The sequence below is a fragment of the Amphiprion ocellaris genome, chromosome 2, assembly GCF_022539595.1.
Source record: "Amphiprion ocellaris isolate individual 3 ecotype Okinawa chromosome 2, ASM2253959v1, whole genome shotgun sequence".
NCBI lineage: Eukaryota > Metazoa > Chordata > Actinopteri > Pomacentridae > Amphiprion > Amphiprion ocellaris.
This window is the reverse complement of record NC_072767.1, coordinates 33,105,058-33,125,338: the sequence shown is the minus strand read 5'-3', so window position 1 is coordinate 33,125,338 and position 20,281 is coordinate 33,105,058. Positions and strand designations below refer to the sequence as shown.

General features: G+C 39.1%; 1 protein-coding gene across 1 annotated transcript in view; it reads left to right on the top strand.

Moving 5' to 3' along the window:
* The first annotated feature begins 18,910 nt into the window (after positions 1–18,910).
* atp10a (ATPase phospholipid transporting 10A) overlaps positions 18,911–20,281 on the top strand; it is a 49,660-nt gene continuing 48,289 nt past the window's right edge. Inside the window, exon 1 of the mRNA XM_023289101.3 lies at positions 18,911–19,580. Within this exon, the coding sequence (XP_023144869.2) occupies positions 19,150–19,580 (431 nt within the window). The 5' untranslated portion in view covers positions 18,911–19,149. The remainder of the gene's footprint in view (positions 19,581–20,281) is intronic.

Here is a 20,281-nt window from a genome sequence, read left to right as displayed (position 1 = left end):
CAAGGTTGAGGAGCATCATAGACTACTATTATTCAGAGATGTTACAGTGATCTCCAGTATGCTTCATTACATGCAGGGTTAGAGGTGACTGTTGAACAGGGACGACTCTGCTCCGTTGGCTGACTTTTGCAATGTTCGTATCTGCAGGGCTTTAAAACCGTCCTGTTATCTGCTCACACACCTGAACTGAGACGCAGCGTGTTATTCATTTATATTTTGCCTTTACTGGTTTTTATATTTTGATTTTTTTAAACTTTAAGGCTGCATCATCCAGTACTTTACTCAAGCTGTATTAGCAACTCTGGTTAAAGGATGAAACAGCAACGTACCAGTCATTTCTTTTACATTTAAAATGCTATATTTAAATTTTCATGTGTAATATTATTTCCCTACTTCAGAATAACATTACTTCTTACTTTCTATTTTAGTCTTACATCAGCTTATTTTTAATTTTAGTCATGTTTCATACTTACATATATTTTGTTATGTATCTTTTTTCTTTTAGGGACTGTTTTTTTTTATTTTTTAGCGATGTCTATCATAGACATTTCCTTCAGGAATAACAAAGTTCTATATTATCTTAATTTGCACGGTACAGTCAACATCGATAGCCATTTGTATCGACAAGACTTGAATTCAGATTTGAATGTGGAATTTATGTTGTTTCAGCTTAGAGAAAACATTCATTTTAGGTGAATGTTTTAGATTTTTTTTCAATCATGCATTATGTTCAATAAAAATGCATTTTTTTCCATCTGTGCAAACTAACTAGGAAGTGGTTAATGTCAGGGAAACTTGGTACATAAAGTTAGAAAGAAAAATAGAACAGGGCTGAAATGGAGTTTTAGTGAATAAAGCAACATGTTTCAGTGGATTCATTTCTATATAGTCCATTAATTATTTTTATTCATTTTACTGAGCTATATTTATTTGATATTTGTTTAATATTTTATTAATGCTTCTTTTCATGTTTTTATTTCATTGTCTATTTCATTGATATAAATATGGCTCTTCTTGTCTTTGATATGTTTGCAGCCAAATCAAGCTCAAGCAGTTTATCCTCAGACGCTCTTTCAGTAAAACACTTAATGAAACAGTGATTCTGCAGTTCAGTCTATTAGTCTCTGTCAGTTTCAGTCTGAACACAAGCCAGTCCAGAGCAAACACAGCTGGAGGAACATTTACAGCCTGTAACATAAAGAACAGCTCTGAACAAAGTATCTTATAATATAATCATTTATTTTAAAGAACTTCATTTGCTCATTTATATTATTAGTTTACATTCTTTGTTACATTTTCTGCACATTCTTCAAACTACAGACTGATGCTGTAAGAATATTTGGTTCATATTGCAGGCTGTTTAATGTCTTTAAAGCCAGTGAGCAGATATTTCATGTGCAGAAATAATTGAATTTATTTCTGTGATGTTTTTTTTTTTTTTTTTTAATCAGAACATCTGCAGTCAGCACTGGAATAACAAGTTAAAAAACTCTGGCGCTGAATCAGGTCTAATATTTATGCTTTTCTCTGGAGAGTGTGTCTTGGTAATATTTATTTTATAGCTATTAAATACACTAAAGATTTACATTTATGATATTTTCTCCAACTGCCAAAACTATTTTATATCTGTTAGTTGGTAAAATAACTTGTGTTTTAATGTGTTTATAGTTCACTGGCCCCAAGAGATCTCATGCAGGAAACTTTTTTGGCTTCATCAATCATTCAGTGATTTCCATTCAAGTCAGCGGAGGCCAACTCTGACTCCGATGTCCAGATTTTATAACTATATAAACAATCTACATTTCAAACTCATCCAAAAGTCACTTTTGTAAATGTTTCACATTGACATCAACGCAGGCAACTTATTCATTAGATTCATGAGAGTAACTAACAGATCAGGCTAAACACGCTTTGGACTCTGGCGACAGGAAAGTTTACTTTTAGCTTCGGGAAAGAATCAACACACAGTAAATGTTTAGTGGCAGTGTTTGGCTTTCCAAAGGAGAATTCTAAATATTTACTGTGGATCTAAGCCTCTCACTATTTGCACTAAACGCAAACAGTTTACTGCTGATTAATTCAAACAATAAAAGCTACACTTATGATTACAAGAGCTATCTAAATGATAGGAAGAAGTTTCACTATTAGATCAGAGTGTCAGTGACTTCAAAATTCTGTTGACCCCCAGTTTATAAAGCAATTTCATGATTTCAAGTAAAGTATGCGGACTGGATGTGGAGCAGATGCTGCAACACTACATTTCTATTATAATCAATAAAAGCAGATGTAAACAGCGTGGAGGTGGTGCTACAAATGGACAAAAAAACTCAACGGACCAGTCTGTTAATATTTCTATCCAAAATGTGTGCGCAGCCCCATTACACAGAATTGGGTTATCAGGTGTATGTTTTTTGTTTTTTTTTTAAATAAACTGCAGGTACCCAGGAATTGACGGCTTTGTATCAAACAAGGTTCCACTTGTTGATTAATTTTCCACACCCTATTTCTTGTGCTTTCAGCAATCATATAATAATTTAGAGCCAAAATAATCTTACTGATTTAAAGACTAATGTAATGTTTGTGATTCTCAGATAGAACAGCAGGAAACAAGCAACGGACCAGAACGATAAGTGTCTTGTCTTCAGTAATTCATTGCCTACAAGCTACTGGTTGAAGCTGAGTAAGTCATGGAGTTTTGGTTTCATTGAGGAACACAGATATTTTTAGTTTTTTTACAGAATTTATTCAGAGCAAATAGATTATTATTGATGAGTTTTAAATGAGACAAATCGAATAGCTGTGGTATTTCATGAATTACCATGATTTAAGATATAGACTGGGTTCCCGACCAAACTGTACATCACAGATGAGCAGTTTCCTCCCCATGGGAGAGCTGAAAATCTAACCGTTCTGCAATAACATAAGATTGTAGTATATGTGGAAAAGTAGATATTGCACAAGGTTTTTAACAGTACAAAATATCTATAAATCACAGAATGTGTGAATAGATGGTGTAAATTTTGGCCGTTTTTTCAACATTGCATGTCTTCAAGTGGCTGACATCTCAGTCATTGTATGCGTTTATTTACAGAACCGTTCTGGGTGTTGTTCTTTCCTACTTGGAAGTTACAATCTCCAATCTACGGATGCTCTGCAATTTGTCGTCCCCAAAGAGCGACCTGAACTGGGCAAGAAAGCCTTTAGCTTTCTGCCACCTGATGCTTGGAATAAACTACAATCTAAACTTCAACTTCAAGCCCTTGTTACATTGAATGAGTTTAAAGCGCTGGTGAAATCATTAAAGTCTACCTTGTCTGTGTGTAAGTGTTGTACGTAGGCAAATTTTAATGCTAATTTTATCTGTTGTTTACTGTTTTTAATGTGACTATGCTGCTTGGCCAGGTCTCTGATCTCAGTGGGGCTAACCTGGTTAAATAAATGCTAAATAAAAATAAAATTCATGCCAATCAGGGTCAGCAAGAGTAAAGTGTTTTTAAGTTTTCATAGCTCCACCAAGCCGTGCATCGTCTTCTCTCTTTTCTGTGCTGTATTGATGTTAGTAAAAGTCATTTGTTCAATGCTTATTAGGTCCAACGCGACTCGTTCATTTTCAGCCACTGTGGTTTGAAGAACATTGAAGTAACTCAACACGGTGGCATAGAAACACCAAAGATTACTAGTGTTTTGGTGGTGTCAGTACAGAAAGACGCAGAAACACCAACAGACAATTCTGACAGCAGATCTGCTGTTTTCTATCACAAGTTAAGTGATCTTATACAATAAAAATTCTCCCTGGAAATAACGATTTGCCTGTGGTGAGTGTTCTGCACAAGTTTTACTACGACTACGACCTGAACTGTCCAGGAAAGTGACAACGCTCAGTGCTACATGGCTCCCTCCATGCACCCTGGAGAAGACCCACAACTCAGGAAGGCTAGTAAAAAGATTGCTGACCTGCTGGATGATGTTCTCTCCGATGAACTGAGGGACAAAGACGCTCTGCTAGCCAGGTCTATGGAGGTGGCCCACCAGCAGTCCATGAGGATTGCCTCTCTCTGTCTCTGCGGCCTTCCAGGACACGCCACGCTGGGATCCCTCCTGTCCACGGTCCTCGTCCTGCTCTACAGCCAGCGATCATGGACAGAGGTAGTGATCCGGGCAGGCAGAAGACCCAAGTCAGAGCCGTCTCGCCTCCACTCTCCCTCTAGAATCGCTTCATGGCTCTGTCGCAGATTGAAGAAAAGCCAGCTGGTGGTGAAGGCCTGAGCTCAGCTCCAGTGGTTTTCTCCGCGCCTTCCTGCTCCAACGGCCCGGCGGCTCCCCCTCCTCTGCTGGACACCGAGACGGTTGTGCACTTTGCTGGATCTGCGTCCCCGGATCAGCAGCTGACATCCCGGGCCTCGACATCTGCTTCACGCCGGAGGCTCCTAGAGGAGGCTGTGCGGAGGCGTTCTGGAGGCTTCCACTGCCCTGGAACGATCCTGGATCCTTCTCCAGACTCCTCAGTTCGAGCACCTGGCTCCAGCACACCTGCGCAGCTCACAATCTGAATTTTATTGACAATTTTAATCTCTTCTGGAACGGCCCTGGATTTGATCGACACGGCGGACTGCATCCGAGCACACCGGGCAGCTCGGTTTAACAGGTAACATTCTCCATGCGGTTCAATCAACACCTGCTGACTGATTGCCCACAGGCCACGCCCACTCACCACACACCTCACACACCTCCCCTCCGCCCACAGGACAACATCACCCACAACATCCCGACTGCAGTTTTTAACAGATCAAACAAAACTTGGACTGTTTTTAGACCAAGAACCGTGATTCCGTTAAAACGCCAGGAGGAGCGCGCGTTCTGCACGAGCATCAACATGGCCGTGCTAAACGTGCGCTCTCTTTTAAACAAAACTTTTATCACTAACGACCTGATTTTAGATAATAAATTGGATTCTGACAGAGACATGGCTTGGCACTGATGCACCTGCTGTTCTCACCGAGGCTTCCCCACCGAATTTTAACTTTTTATTCTCCACCAGACAGAGTAGAAGAGGAGGCAGAACTGCCTCCATCACTAGAAACGCTCTCACCCCAACTGAAGTATCTTTTAACAGTTACTCATCATTTGAGCATCATGCCTTTGTTTTTAGCAGCACTCAGATCCTCTGTTTAACAGTGTACAGACCACCCCATCACTCCAGCCTTTTTATCAGTGAATTTTCAGAACTTTTATCAGTCATTCACACCAAATACAACAGAATTTTAATAACTGGTGATTTTAATCTACATGTTGACAACATCTTGGACCCAATGTCCAGAGGCTTTTTAAATCTTTTAAACTGTCTTGATTTTAATCAACATGTCACACTGCCGACTCACAACAGAGGACACAACCTGGACCTGCTTCTAACCCATTGCCTGTCCATTGGTGTGTCCTCTGTTGTTGACCTGGCTGTGTCTGACCATTACTGTGTGTTTTTTAATATCACCAGTTTTAACCAGTGGGAGGCCCAGTGAGAATGGTGAGGAAACGCTACCTAACTTCTGAAGTGGCTGCAAATTTTATTGAGATTTTATGTAAGAACGATATTAGAGCCAATAAGACTGATGAGCAGAAAGACGAAGTAATCATCCAGCTGCACTTTATTTCATTAATCAATGCTCATTACTGAATATTTTGTAACTCTGCAGGAATGAATGTGAATTATTAATCCAACTCTGCTGCTAGCAGCTCAAACGTCTTATTATGGGATCAATTGTTGACTGATTTCAGTGGAGAATTCATCTCTTCGTTATTGGAGGTGGATGGTAAAGTTCTCTCAGCTTTTATACCCTTTAAAGTCAAACAGTTTCATTCTGGATGTTTGTGAATCCGAGTTTAACACAAAAGTCGCTCCACTGTTGGTTACATTCAGAGTCTCGGAGGTCCAGGAGAGCAGAAATGGCAAAATAATTTTTAGTGATTTGTGTGCAATAAGTCTTCCTCAGATCCATGAGATCAATACCTGCCCAAGAACAAACTGCTGTTAATTTGGAATTAAATATTGATTCATGTCATTCAACAATGCCATGGGAATCGGCAGCGCTCCATTTTCCATTTAAAAGCAGCAATTTACATGAGAGTAACATTTCATTTCATCATACTGCAGTGTTCAATCAGTGTATTCAGTGTGTAGCTGCACCAGGTTTTAGCCAATAGCAGGACAGCTCTGAGGATGGTAGATTTCTTCTGTTAGTCTCCAGTTTAACCCAGTCTGAAACATCTTAACAACTCGTGGACTAACTGCTGTGAAATCTGGTGCAGATATTCATAGTTTCTGAATGATTTGGATAATCTGTAATGACTTTGATGGTCCCTTCTCTGGTGAAAATCAGTTTAACTTCCATACGATGTTTTTTTATATGCTGGAAAACACATTATGGGCAAAATAAGTGAGTATTTCTTGAAACTACAGCCTCACTGGTTAAAAAACATGGTTTCAGACTTACAGAGTTTTGTATGTAAACAAACCTAAAGACCCAACGTTCAAACCAGAAACCAGTTTTAACATGTACAGCTGGATTAGTCCAGTACTGCCACTTGTCATTGTGTAGCTTAGAATAGTTTTACAGTGTAAAAACAGAGATGTAGGTGAGCTGATGTGCTGAGCTGCAGTGTGTGTGGAGAAGACACAGGAACTTTCCAGATCTTCACATTCTACAGGAAGCAACAGCATAGAGTTACATGCGAATCATTTTATGGCAGGAAGAGATTATTTTCATGGGGGAAAAAAAATCCAAAATATTTAAGTTTGATACGCAGAGTTTTTTAAAGGCTTCAACAACTATATTCTGTGGATCAAAATAGAAATACTTGTAACTAACTGCAAAACTAATGACGCTGATCGGATTGGGAAAGCATGCTAACACACTCAACTGAAAAGGGAGGTCAAGCAACAAAAGCATCCTCAGTGCTGACATGGAATTAGTCTGAAATTGTATTTGCTCGACCAGGAAGTCAACACGTTTCCACTAGAAAAGGCAGAATTTAAATCATGGGAGAATGTTTAACCCCTGAAAAAGTCCATGTTCTTTTTATACCTTCCAAATGAAGACCTTCGTAGAGAATAGTTCCTGACTTGACACACATTCTGTCTCAAATCCTGACTTTCTTCCTGTAATACAAACATCTTTAACTTATATCTGTGTATTTCTTACAGTAATATTCAGAAGATGAGGCTAATTTACAAAAAACTGAGTACAAGAATGATTATTATCTGCTTCACAGAAGGTGTCGTCCATTCTCTGCCTTAATTTTTACATCTGGCTGACGTGTTTCCACCATTCAGCCACTAATTAAGGGGTCATGTCATGGCTGCAGATTCTAGCGTATGTTAATTAAAAGCATCATACCCTCCAGCACAATGTGCCAGTTGTTTATGTGAGTTCTCTCTCGGTGTGATTTCCCAAAGCCCCACCAGCTGCACATTTCTGCAGATTTAGCAAAACTGTCTCCATTTTGCCGGGAAATCCATCAAATCAATTATTGAGTTAATTACTTTGATTTATTTGGGCCTCTGCGCAGTGAACTTCTAAACGCATTCTACATTCAAGAGGCAGTCAGCTAAATCTTTTGATAACCGGGTTATGCACACGCAGCAGAGACGCTGGTGTTTCTGAGTGTTATGGATCTCAGTGATAACAGCCAGTCTGGAGATTCTATAGCACAAAGTACAGCTGAGCCTGATAGGAATGCTGCATTGTGGCCATTTAGTCATAAGCCCAGGTGCTAAATGAAACAGTAAGAGGGAACTAAAGTGATTTTAATTCATCCTGAGGGGAGCATGAATCACAAATGTCTGTATTAAATTTAAATGCAACATATCCAATAGTTAATAAGACATTTTAAATTCTCAAACATAAACTTGATAGTGAAGTAACCAAAAAAAATGAATTCAATTTTCAATTCAATCTTATTTATATAGCACCAGTTGCAGTTCAAATTGTCTCAAGATGCTTTACAGAACCCATATGCTTGAACCTCCAGAGCAGCCCTAAGGTGACAGTGGCAAGAAAAAAACTCCGGGAAAAAATCCTGAGCAGAACATGCAGCAAACAGCCATGGGTGGGACTCGAACCCACGGCCGCTACCTCAGGGACTAGTCCACCAGTTCATGGGTTGCCTACATAACCAGTTGAACTACCGGGACACCCACAAACGCTCGATTTTTAAAATGGTATCTATGAAATTGACTGATATAACAAATACTTTCCAAGAGAATGCTTTTCTATTTAGACTAGCCGTTGAACAGTGAATTTTTTTTCCACACAGAAATTTGAGGATGTGTTTGAACAACAATGTCTCAGGAACTATTAAAGATAAAAGTCAGAAATGTTCATTGTCATATCTCATCATACCATTTAGTATAAGATCTGATCTATATGTTTTGCTTTGTATCATTGTGACATGCAGCTACACATGGCTCAGAAAATATCAGTAGTTGACGTATAACATGTTGTTGTTACTGTGAAAGTGTTAAACTAACCTTAACATATGGTTGTAGAGCCTAAATCAGACCAAATAGCAAGTAAAAATCAAAAATTAACAGGAAATGAAAAGTCCTGTTGCAGATTTTTGGTGGGAAATCCTCTAAATAGTTGTGGAGAAATGTCAATAAAAAATGTCATTCTGTTAGAGGATCAAAGTGGTGAACCGGCTGACATCCATTTAGTCCTGCTGGTACCATGGGTTTAAAGAAACTGTGCACAAACACTACATGTGCAACTGTTAGTTCATTACTATCAGTCACTGTCTAACATGTCCAAACTAAACTCAGCTCGTCTGTCCTCCATGAGACGCCGTTTTTATCTGCTAAGTTCCCACCTCTGCTCTGCTGTTTGTGTCGCATCAGTCCACATTCTCCGAGGTGCAGGCTTCATAATTAGGATGCTCAGGCGCTGCAAAGGGAGATACTAATTTTAAACTCATCTTCATCAAAATGGCAACATGTTTTTTAATTAAGCAGACCAGTATCCACTTCATGAACTCTCGGGAGAAATGCTCATTCAATGAGTTTTCTCATTAAACACCAATCAGGTTCTGCATGCTCCGTATGCAGCCGCTCGCTTACTGCTGCTGTGTTTTACGTTTGCTAATAAAGGCATGCTACTGCAGCTGTAACAGCCAGACAAACCCAAAAGACATCTCTGCCTTTATTAAAGTTAATGTCAAGCTGTTAATCAGACACCAGTGCTTGTGGGTGTGCTGCTAATGCCTGCTGGAAGCCTCCGTTTGTGATGACTTCAACACTAATTTCCAAACAAGCTTCTCCGGTTTCCGACAGCAATTTGGGGACACAGTTGGTGTAGGTGGTTGTGATGGTGGCATCCACAGATGGTGAGAGGAAGACACAGAGGATCCACTTGTTCTAAGTGGAGGAAGTAATCTACAGTTGATGTAGTGGTAGATTGTAAAGCCATAATGTGGGGTTTTCTGGGATTTTCCATTCTGTCTTTGCGCAATATAATAATCAAAAGTCACAGTAGCTTAACTGCACTTTGTACAAATGTTGAAGATTCCTACAGGATATTTATAAGTATGAGACCTTCTGTCCTTATATACACCCAGCAAAAGCTGTCCTCACACTACAGGAGTTTCTAATCCTAGCAGATTTTAATATCTAGTTGCATCACATGCATAACGATAAACTTACCTGATATTCTTCTCTGTAATTTCAAAGCTGCAAACACAAAAAAATTTAAAAAATGCACACATCAGGATATTGTTAAGATTACAGTGCCAGAAGGAGCAAACAGGGAGAAGAGCATCACCTCACATCATCTCACAGGGAAGCAAAATGGAATCTGTGTTGCAATAACTTGCTTTAATGTCATCAGTGCTTTTGTAGTAAGAAAAAACTAAACCAGGGAGCTAAAGCAAGTCTGAAAGAGAAAATGTTTGGGGAAATGGGATCACCATCAGTTGTCATCTGCCCTTTCTTACTGCTACATGTTGGGCTTCAGCACAGATCGTTTACACGTTTATTAAGCTTTTGGCTAAAGCTGGAGTGATGAGCATATAAATGATCACCTGTTATGTTCAAACCAAATTACTATACAGAGTTTCTTTCAAATTACTATAAATATCTGTAAAATAAGATTTTTTGCTAGTTTAAATACTGTGCAAAATATTGTGTTTTTATGGTCAGGCATTACAAAGGAACACTTACCATTTTTGGTATTTTTTTTATTTTTGATGTGGACATTATTTGCAGTTTTGGGCAGTTAAGGTCAACATGTAAATTAAAATGCAATCATCCGTAATTTCCCCAGAACAGAGAACACTGTTTTTAAATATCAGTAAATTGTTCAAAAACTAACAGTTAAAAACAGTTTAAAAATGCGTTCATTTTTTACAGTGTAGACTCTTGCTTGCAAGACTAGAAATTGCGTATTTTGACAGTGCAGTGTCACTACTTTTTCTGAATTAAATACGTCTGCAATACTCTGAACTAGATTGCTAAGAGTTGACCTGATTTAAACTGTCTAAATGCTCCATCCATGACACGTCTCATAATCATGCTCCTCAATCACTGAACGACTGAAATTTGATTCTCGGCCAACCAATTCCATTCAGCTTTTACACATTATGTGTTTGTTCTGAACTCTGCATATCAACCAACAACCTCCTGTATTGCAGGTCGAGCGGAGACATCAGCTGCTGGTTAGTGTAAGTTCCTTCTGTGTCTGTCAGACTTTTCCTGAAAGTGTTTGTCCAGTGTGCACACTGACTGCTACAGTCCCGGACCTGTTATCTTCATCACTAAAATTAGAATTTTGCATCTAAAATAAGCCCTGACAGGAGGTGACATGGTTCTCTTGTCCCAGATTTCATCAGTATCCAAATGAGATTTTCTCCAAACATCCTAAACACGTCAAAATACACAAACTTTTGAAAAACAGGTTCCAAATTGATCACCAGTTTACTGGGCCTGTTTAGCACGCCCATATACTACACCTTTACTGTGCATACTCTTTTATCTATTACTGGTGTTTTCTTAGCGGTCTAGTGTGCACACTTTAGGCAACTCTATTGGCAGAAATTGAGTTTAATTTTCCTAATTCTGTTTTCACTATTGCATAATCACCTGCTAATAAGAACTGCGTTTCTGTTGGCATAGAATGAGTCCTTTATATCTACAGAGACAATGATGATTCTACAGTAGCCTAGAATGGACAAACTAAGCACTGGCAGTATAGAGTGACTTTCTTGTATTTGTGTTTTTTAAAGTTGCCATCGGTTCTCCTACATATATGGAATGAGAGGGTGTGATGAGTGGTATTCAGTTGGATAGAAATAAGCGACTGAGAAGTTTTGCCAACGTAGAAGTGCCAGAAACTGCAGTTCTGCGAATGTCCACTTGAGGCTGGCTCCATAAACGAGTCAATCCCCATTGATCCTAATGCAAAAATGTCCAATTTTATAATACACATACACATATTCACAGACTTGTACCAAAAAAATTGGTCACTATAGCTAGTTTGCCTGTTCATAACTGTATGGAGGTGGATTTCTATACAACTTACCCATTTAAATTGTCTTAAGACTTAAGATTGTAGATAACCAAAGTTGAAGTCACAGAGGGTTTGTCTGCAACATCACTGCTACAAATCAAGATTTTCTACACCGCTGGCCTGGGAAACAGTACATACCTGTAGTGTCATTATTCATGATTTTGGTGATCCATAATATCTAAAATTCCTGAAGGTTACAACATAATAAGAACACTGCAAATTCAACTTTGTGTTGATTCAAATTTTTACATCCTTGTGTTGATACATCATCACGTTAGCAAGTGGCTAATTCTTAAGAATGTGACAGTGTTGGAAAGCATCAAGTATGTACTCGAGTACAATTTTGAGGTGCTTGTACTTTACTTGAATTTTTCCATGTTATTGCTATTTTATCTTTCCACTCCACTACCTCTACCTGACAGCAATGGATAGTATAGCAGGCTTTAAAATACAACACATTGTTGAAGAATAAACAACCTTTTATGTCTTCCTAAAAATGCAATGTGTAGTCAGGCCCACATCTCTCATGTGTTCGCAGCTCCACCATGTATTGATTTTTACTTTAAACTTCTCACATGGTTCCATTTCAATCAATGTTCAAATGAACCATTATTCACCTAAAATCAAAGTTTAGAGAAAAAATGCAAAATCTGGAAACACGGTTGTGTATCACAACTTTTTTTCATATTTCTTCTGTCATTAATCATGTTTGGAGCTCTCAGATTTATCTGCTGTCCCTTTATAGAAAACTATATGTAAAGCAGTTCAAACCTGCAGCAGCTACAACAGCAACATGCTGCTGACACACTGATGCTTCACTAGTAATAATATAATGTCATATATAACAATATATCAATCAGAGGGCCGAAACCAGATCTTTACTGTAATAATTTAACTACATACATGTAGGATTTTTTTATGCAGGACCTTTATTTGTAATGAAGTATTGTTAAATTGCTCTACTGGTGCTTTTACTTAACTATAGGATCTGAAAACTTGTTCCTCCACCACTGGAACATGACTGAAGCAGAATCACTGCAGAAGGACATTAAATACATGAGGGAATTTAATCATTTATCTGATTTTTCTGCAGCAGAAGTATATTTTTCTGCCAAGTGCAGTAACGGATTACCTTTGTTACAATGGCCCTGAGCCACTGTACATCATTCCTGCAGATTGATCTGCAACTTCAACAGAATCAGCAGGTTTACTCCTGGCTCACCTGGAAATCACTGGGCTCGGCAGCTATTGCTTATCTGTGTGACAAACATAATATCCATCCTGTGGATTCATTACAAGAAGAGAGTGAATAAGGTGATTTACAGCGAGTGCAGAGATGGATGTTTATTCACATTTTCTCACCTGTGAGCCTGTCCTCATCAGTCTAAATGGACATACTTTGTTTAGCTGCTAACGTTGGACTATATATTTCTAGACGCTGACATGTAAATGATGTGTAACCACTCAGTGTGAAGGACCTTTGGAGATTTTGTTTGCTTTGATTTATAGAAAAAGTTGAGTTGATTTAAGATCCATTTTGCTTCGTAAACTCCCCAATGGGTAACACACAGTTTCAAACAGGACGGCAGCTAGAAAAACTGCAAAATCTACTTTACTGCCCGAGAAAATTAGTGTTTTTAGTCATCAGACGTGAAAGAAGTTGGAGCTAATCCTGTATGTGTCTTTGCGTTTACACTGATGGCTTCCTCATGCTGTCTAAACACCTACAGATCACTTCACAAGTCCTAAACATCTCACTGTCTCTAGGCAACAGGAGGATGCTTCTCTCAGTGCACACATTGTTTGATTTCACACGGCTTCCACTCACTTTTAATTTACTTTATATCCAAATCCTTTTAATTTCTCAAGGTCGCTGCTCCATGATTGCAGAAATATAAATTGTGGCTGTTTGTGTGACCTGCAGGACTTAATGTGATGTGTAAATTTTAGTTCATATTCAGTGTGATCTTACTGGAGTTTGATCTCATACAATCTGACAGTGAAAACACCATTAAAGAATGAAAAATCATGCAAGATGTTTGCTCCATGTTTGTCGTATTGCACCTACAGTCTCCATTAACTTCTCCCTGCAGTTTAGGCATTGCAGTGGAAGGACTGATTGGAATATCATGCCCTCTTCTGGCAGGTGACAGCCGATGAACTGCAGCTGGATCACTGCACTTCATGCACAAACCTACTCTGATAGTTTCCAGCCTTGTTCTGAGCTTTTTCATTCCTGAGAGAGGATTATTTACTTGTATTTGATCTTGTACTATTTTGTTCTGCACTTGCTGTGAATATTAACCATTCTGAGCTACTTTACTCTTCTATTCCTCTGTGATTCAGGAGGAAAGATTGTATTTTTTTATTCTACCACTACTTGACCTGACAGCTGTGCCTACTTTACTGGTTAAGATTTTGTGTATATTAATCTTTTGTAAAATAGAATTTTTGCTAAACTTTAAGATGTGGTAGATGTTCAACTGAATATGATATGAGACAAGGAAATGTAGCAAATTCTTCAACCTCAATCATTTGCCTAAAAGTTTCTTTATGTTGTTTGTGACTCTTTTCGTGCTTCATTAATCATCTCACGACCCCTCAGATTTATTTTAATGACCTTGTGAGTGGGCCCTTACTCATGTGTGCTTGTATATTGTAGTGTACAGAACACATGCTGTCTATTTTTGCTGGAAATCTATGTGCAATCTATATAAAACTCTACCGCTTGATTGTCACACTCAGTCACAACATTAAAGCTGCTGACAGGTGGACAGAATAATTAGCTCCTGTCACTGGGTGAGATATATTAGGAAGCAAGTGAACAGTCGGTTCCTGAAGTTGAGATGTTGAAAACAGGAAAAAATGAGCAGCATGAGGATCTGAGAAACTTTGAGAAGGACTGAATTGTGATGACCAGACAGATGAATTAGAACAACAGCAGGTGTTGTGGGGTGTTCCTGGTATGCAGTGGTTAATACCTTCAAGAAAAGGTCCAAGAAAAGGATGGGCACTCCAAGATCACTGAGGAATGAGGAGAGCAAAGGCTGACAATGTGGTCTAATCCCACAGAAGAACTACTGTAACGCTAAAAACCTCAAGGCTGCTGTGACAGAAAGGTGTCAGAACATATAGAGCATCACAGTTGAAGGTGTGCAGCTGCAGACTGGTCACAATGTCAGTGCTCACTTTTATCCATCCCTGCAAGCAGCTAAAATAGGCAAATAAGGGTTCGGACTGGACCACGGAGCAACAGAAGGAGGAGGCCTGATCTGAGGAATCATCGTTCCTTTAAAATCACGTGATCAGCCTTTTGCACTTCCATCGTTTACCTGAGGAAGAGATGGCAGCAGGATGGGAAGAAGCTGAGCTGGTGGAGGCAGTGTGGCGTTCTGCTGGAGAACCTTAAAGTCCTGCATTCATGTGGATGTTGCAGACCATTTGCAGCCTCCCTGACAGCAGTACTTCCTGATGGTGGTGACCTTTTTCAGCAGGATAATGCTCGGTAGCATGAAACAACAGTGTTTAGGGTTGATTGAAGGAAAATGACAAAAAGCTCAAGGTGTTGCCTCCAAATTCTTGAGATCTCTGTTCAATCCTGCATCTGCAATATATGCTGTTAAAAACAAATCTGATCCCTGGAATACTCACGACTTACTGGACTTAAAAGATCTACTGCTAGCATATTGGTGCCTGATATCACCAGACACTGCCAGACTTCTGTATTGACCAAAACAATACTGGGCAGATAATGTTTTAAAGATGTGCTTTTGGATGATTTTATGTATGTTTTAACTAACATTAATTGTTCAAACAAATGCCTTTAAAAGTAGAGAAGATATATGATGCATAATTATACCTTGATATCAAACTGTTCAATTCAATTCAATTTTATTTATATAGCGCCAATTACAGGTCAAATTGTCTCAGTATATCAGTATTATTATTAGAAGGTACAGAGTTCCTGTTTACAAAAGTGATATTATGTAATACAAACCATTTAAAAATTGCTTATATTTTTAGGTCTGAAAAACATAAGCTATATAAGATGTGCATGTGTGTATGTACCTTAATAATGTCTCGAATCAATATAGATGTCTGTCCTGTGAGTTTATGTTCAAGGGCAGCAGCTTGTCAGTACACTCTGAGAGGCTGTTGCGTTTTTATGTTCCACTGAAGGACATGATGAAGACATCAAAGTGATCACAGATGGAGAGCGAACTGGTATTAAAGTGAGAGACATGAAAAAAGTTTAATAGTCATCACTAGTAAAGCCATGTGTTGTGTTTTATTTGACTTGGAATCACAAAGAATTAGTGGAAAATCTGTGATCCTGCAAGGTTAATTCCATCACAGGGATGAGAGAAACTTCAGTCATACACAAAAATGAAAAGGATCAACACTCCAAAAGCTGATTTAATACATAAAAAATTGAAGGGCGCCGTGTTACACCGTGAGCAGCAGAAGAAGGGAAAATGAAATGCTCAAAAGTTGCATTTGAGCACTTTTCCTTCACTGTCACAACTGTAATGCCAGGTAACATGAGAGCAGATGTCGTCATGTTCATCCTGTTAAAAATATTGGATGTACAAAATCTTATTTCCCCCAAAAACAAACAAAATCATTGGATGATTTCATTTTAATTAAGAAGCCAAACCTGATTTTTTTTCTTTTTGCTATTGTTTCCGCCATGCAGTAGCTGACTTTTTGAGGCCACAGTCAGCCTGTTGTCTCAGATCCACCTCACTCAGGTCATTTATCATGTGGAAATTGAATTGTTCTCCATGCCAAGATGCCACAGTGTACAATCAGCCATTACTTTTAAGCCCAACAGTTGGATGCTCCTGTGGCAAATTGCTGCAGACTGCCTTGGAATAAGCCTTTGATTTATCACCTCCGGGGAACCTGCTGGCTAAGAGGCCGGTCAGCCTCTGGAGGCGCTAATATTTCAGTCTCATGTCCACTCAGTGTAATTCTGAGGTCACAAGTTGATGTTTCCTTCAGGAATGTGTTCCAGCAATATAGCATCGCAGCAGTGAGTTGTGATGGATCTTATATCCGAGCATCAAATTTAAGGTCCTATGTGTTCGATTTTCGTGTCGAGATTTGGGGATTTCTAGTGATTGTAAATAAAAAGGCACAACTTGCTTGTCAAATTTAGTGACATAATGTTTCCATTATTTGAGTCCTCGTCAAAAGTCAAATTGAACTTTACTGCCAGTTCTGCCACATGTACTGGACATAGACAGGATTGAAATGTTGTCTCTCTCAGATCCCTGTGCAAACGTGCAAAGCACAGTAGAAAAACAAACAAGACAAAGATACTAAGAAACAAGCAAAGCAATGGATAGTGCAGTGGTGTAGTAAAATACTGTCTGGCTGTGTTCAAGTAGATCGAAATTCATAGATGTTGAGTAGATAGGTATTTACATATTACAGTACGGTATATTTACAGATGTAAAAAGCAGTGCAATATGTTGTAATTGGAGCAAAAGTGATGCTAATATGATAAAAATATTACAGTATAGCATCAGAGAAACAGCAGATCATAACATACTGAAGCACATGGAAATAACAGCTGTTAAAAATGTTGCCAAACACATTTTTATTGGTGCAAATTTACATATTTTTCTTTTCATGCTTGAATGTGGTGCAATGAATTTGCAAAAGAGTGTGAAAATCTATATGAAATTTCTTACAAGTACATAACAAGAAAAGCACTCAGAGAGCACAGTACTCTGCCAAGGCTGCTCCATCGTACGATTTCTGACGGGTAAGTGAAAACTGTTGTTTCTTCTCTTGATGTTTCGTGCTACTTGATGATCCCTGACATGAAGGCTCATTACCGCAGGTGACTGACACAGAAGGTGATGTTTTCTTCTTAGAGTGGTTTGAGATCCACAGAGAAATCACAAAGGTGTACCTGCCAGTGATCACAAAAATGTGTGTAACATTGGTCCAGATCCTGAATTGTGACACATACTGTTCACACATGTGAACGCAGAACCAGAAGTTTTTGATCATCTCTCCTATTTTCAAACTGTACTTTGACAAAAATGTTGATGTTGTAATGGTGGCTTACTCTGGCTGACACTGTTTACCGGAAATCAGTTGTTCTAAGTGACAGTTTACTGAAGAAACTACTGGCCATAGACCTGCAGCGTGAAAGGATAACTGTCCAGTTCTCCTGTGTGGATGGACTCAGAACTAAAGGAATAGTTCACTCAGAATGTATATTGTTGTCTTACTCTGCAGTCTATGGTCCAGTGTTTATTGCAAAATTTGCACCGCTTCTGTGACTAATGTTAATTTCATAATGATCTTGACCCACTGAAGTTAAGTGATAATGTAATGTAACGTAAGTACCACTTTGGGTGAACTAAATATGCAGGTGTACTCTTATGAGGTCCTCTTCTGAATGAGCCACTTTGACAAAAACAGTAATCTATATATAGATGAATATAACATTACATTTTACATAAATGGATAATATATGATAATATATATAAGGGCTGCATTGTACTAGAAGATCCCCAGTTTGTGTCCCGGCCTGGGATCTTTCTGTGTGGAGTTGGAATGTTCTCTCTGTGCATGTGTGGGTTTTCTCCGGGTACTCCAACTTCCTCCCACAGTCATAGCCATAAAATTGTAGTCATAAATTATATATATTGTATATTTTATATATATATATATATATATAAAATGACACGAAGGGGGTCACAAACAGGGTATTTGTTTTAATACATTTATATATATATGTCAGAAAATAATCTTTCTAGTTAGTAGTTTAATTCTTATCTGACTACTATATAGGTGTTTATATAATCAAAGTAAACTAATGTGATCATCATCAATAGTAGTAGTTGTATATTATTATTGTTGTTGTTGTTGGTATGATGCAGCAAATGTTGTATTAAAGTATTGAATGTGCACATTAGAATGTCTTCGCATATTAAAGTGATACTCAAATTGTCCTGCATGAGAGATTTCACATCCGTGACAGGCAGCAAAGAAATACTGATTAAACTTTTTTAACGTTGAAAAACTTCTTTACTGTCTGGCACCAAACAGTTAGTGTGATATAAACCCCCTCCAGGGTGAATAATCCTGCTTTATTGGTGTGTTTGCTGCGGGTCTGTGTAAACTGAATGCTACCGCGTGGCACTGGGGCTCCAGGTTGCTCTAGGAGGGGCCTCAGATCACATTTCACACAGGAGCGACCCCACAGCCGCTGGCGAGCCTCCTGCCGCTGCGCATCCTGCGCGCTGCCGCTGCTCCCTAAGCTGCGCAGCTGCGCGCATCCAGCGGCAGTGAAGGATCCACATGATGAGCAGATCTACGGAGCAACGGCGGGACGTCCGAGTCAAACCTCCCACCGTCTGAGCATCCTCCAGCTGCAGGGAAAAAACGAGAAGCTAAACAAGCAAAAGTTTCCTCCGAGTCGAGAAAAGAGGAGCCGACATGGAGGAAAAGCTGCCGTTGGTGTGAGCGACCGAGGACGGTGAGGGAGAGTCGGTAAACACGGTGAGAGATGATAACTTAGCTCGGGCTGCTAGTTTGAGAAAAGCTAAAGTGTGGGAAAGTTTGAGGAGCTGCTATGGCGCGGCGGAGCAGCGAAGACACCGGGACGGTCAAAGCTCCGGAGAGCAGGAGGCAGAGGAAGAAGAGGAGCAAAGAGAACAAAACCAGGACGGTCCACGCAAACCTGCTGTACGACGCCGCCAACAAAGGAGAGGAAAACCCCAACAGACACTACGCTAACAACAAGATCAAGACAACCAAGTACACCGTGCTGTCATTCCTGCCCAAGAACCTTTTCGAGCAGTTCCACAGGTTCGCCAATGTTTACTTTGTCTTCATCGCTCTGCTCAACTTCGTCCCGGTTGTCAACGCGTTTCAGCCCGAGCTGGCTCTAGCTCCGGTGGTCTTCATCTTGTCCGTCACCGCCATCAAAGACCTGTGGGAGGACTACCGGAGACACCGGTCCGACAAGGAGATCAATCACATGGACTGTCTGGTGTTCAGCAGGTTAGTGGGCCTCAGCAGCAGCCAGATGTGTCCAGCTGCTGTTAGTAATGTACAGACTGTGCTGCTCACATCAGCTGACCAAGACTCACTTTAAAAACAACAACCGACCAACTTTTTTTTTTCCTGGCCAGTAGGGCTGCAGCTAACAATTACTTCCTTTGTCCAAGAGTCTGTCAATTATTATTCTCGGTTAATCGATTAGTTTCTTAGAAAATCGTGAAAAATGTCCAAAAGTCCAGGATGACGTCCTCAGATGTCTTATTTTGTCCACAAGCTCAAAGATATTCAGTTTACTGTCATAGAGGAGGAAAGAAACCGAAAATAAATATCACATTTAAGAAGCTGAAATCTGAGAATTTTAACTTTGAAAAAAATGAAGTTACTGAGTTCAATGTTTCATTACTATAATAGATGGCAATTCATTTATTAGACAGCTAATCAATTATTCATTGCAGCTTTTGAATCAACAATTTGCTCCTTTTTCTTGCTCATAAGGCTACAACTAATACTTATTTTTATTGCTATTCAATCAGTTAACCATTTTCTCGATCAATCAATTCATTTTTCTCATTGAAAATTGTGAAAAATGTCCAGAAGTCCAAGGTTGTCTTGTTTTGTCCACAGACACAAAGACATTAAGTTCACTGTCATAGAGAAGGAAAGTAACTAGGAAAATAAATCATATTTAAGAAACAGAATTT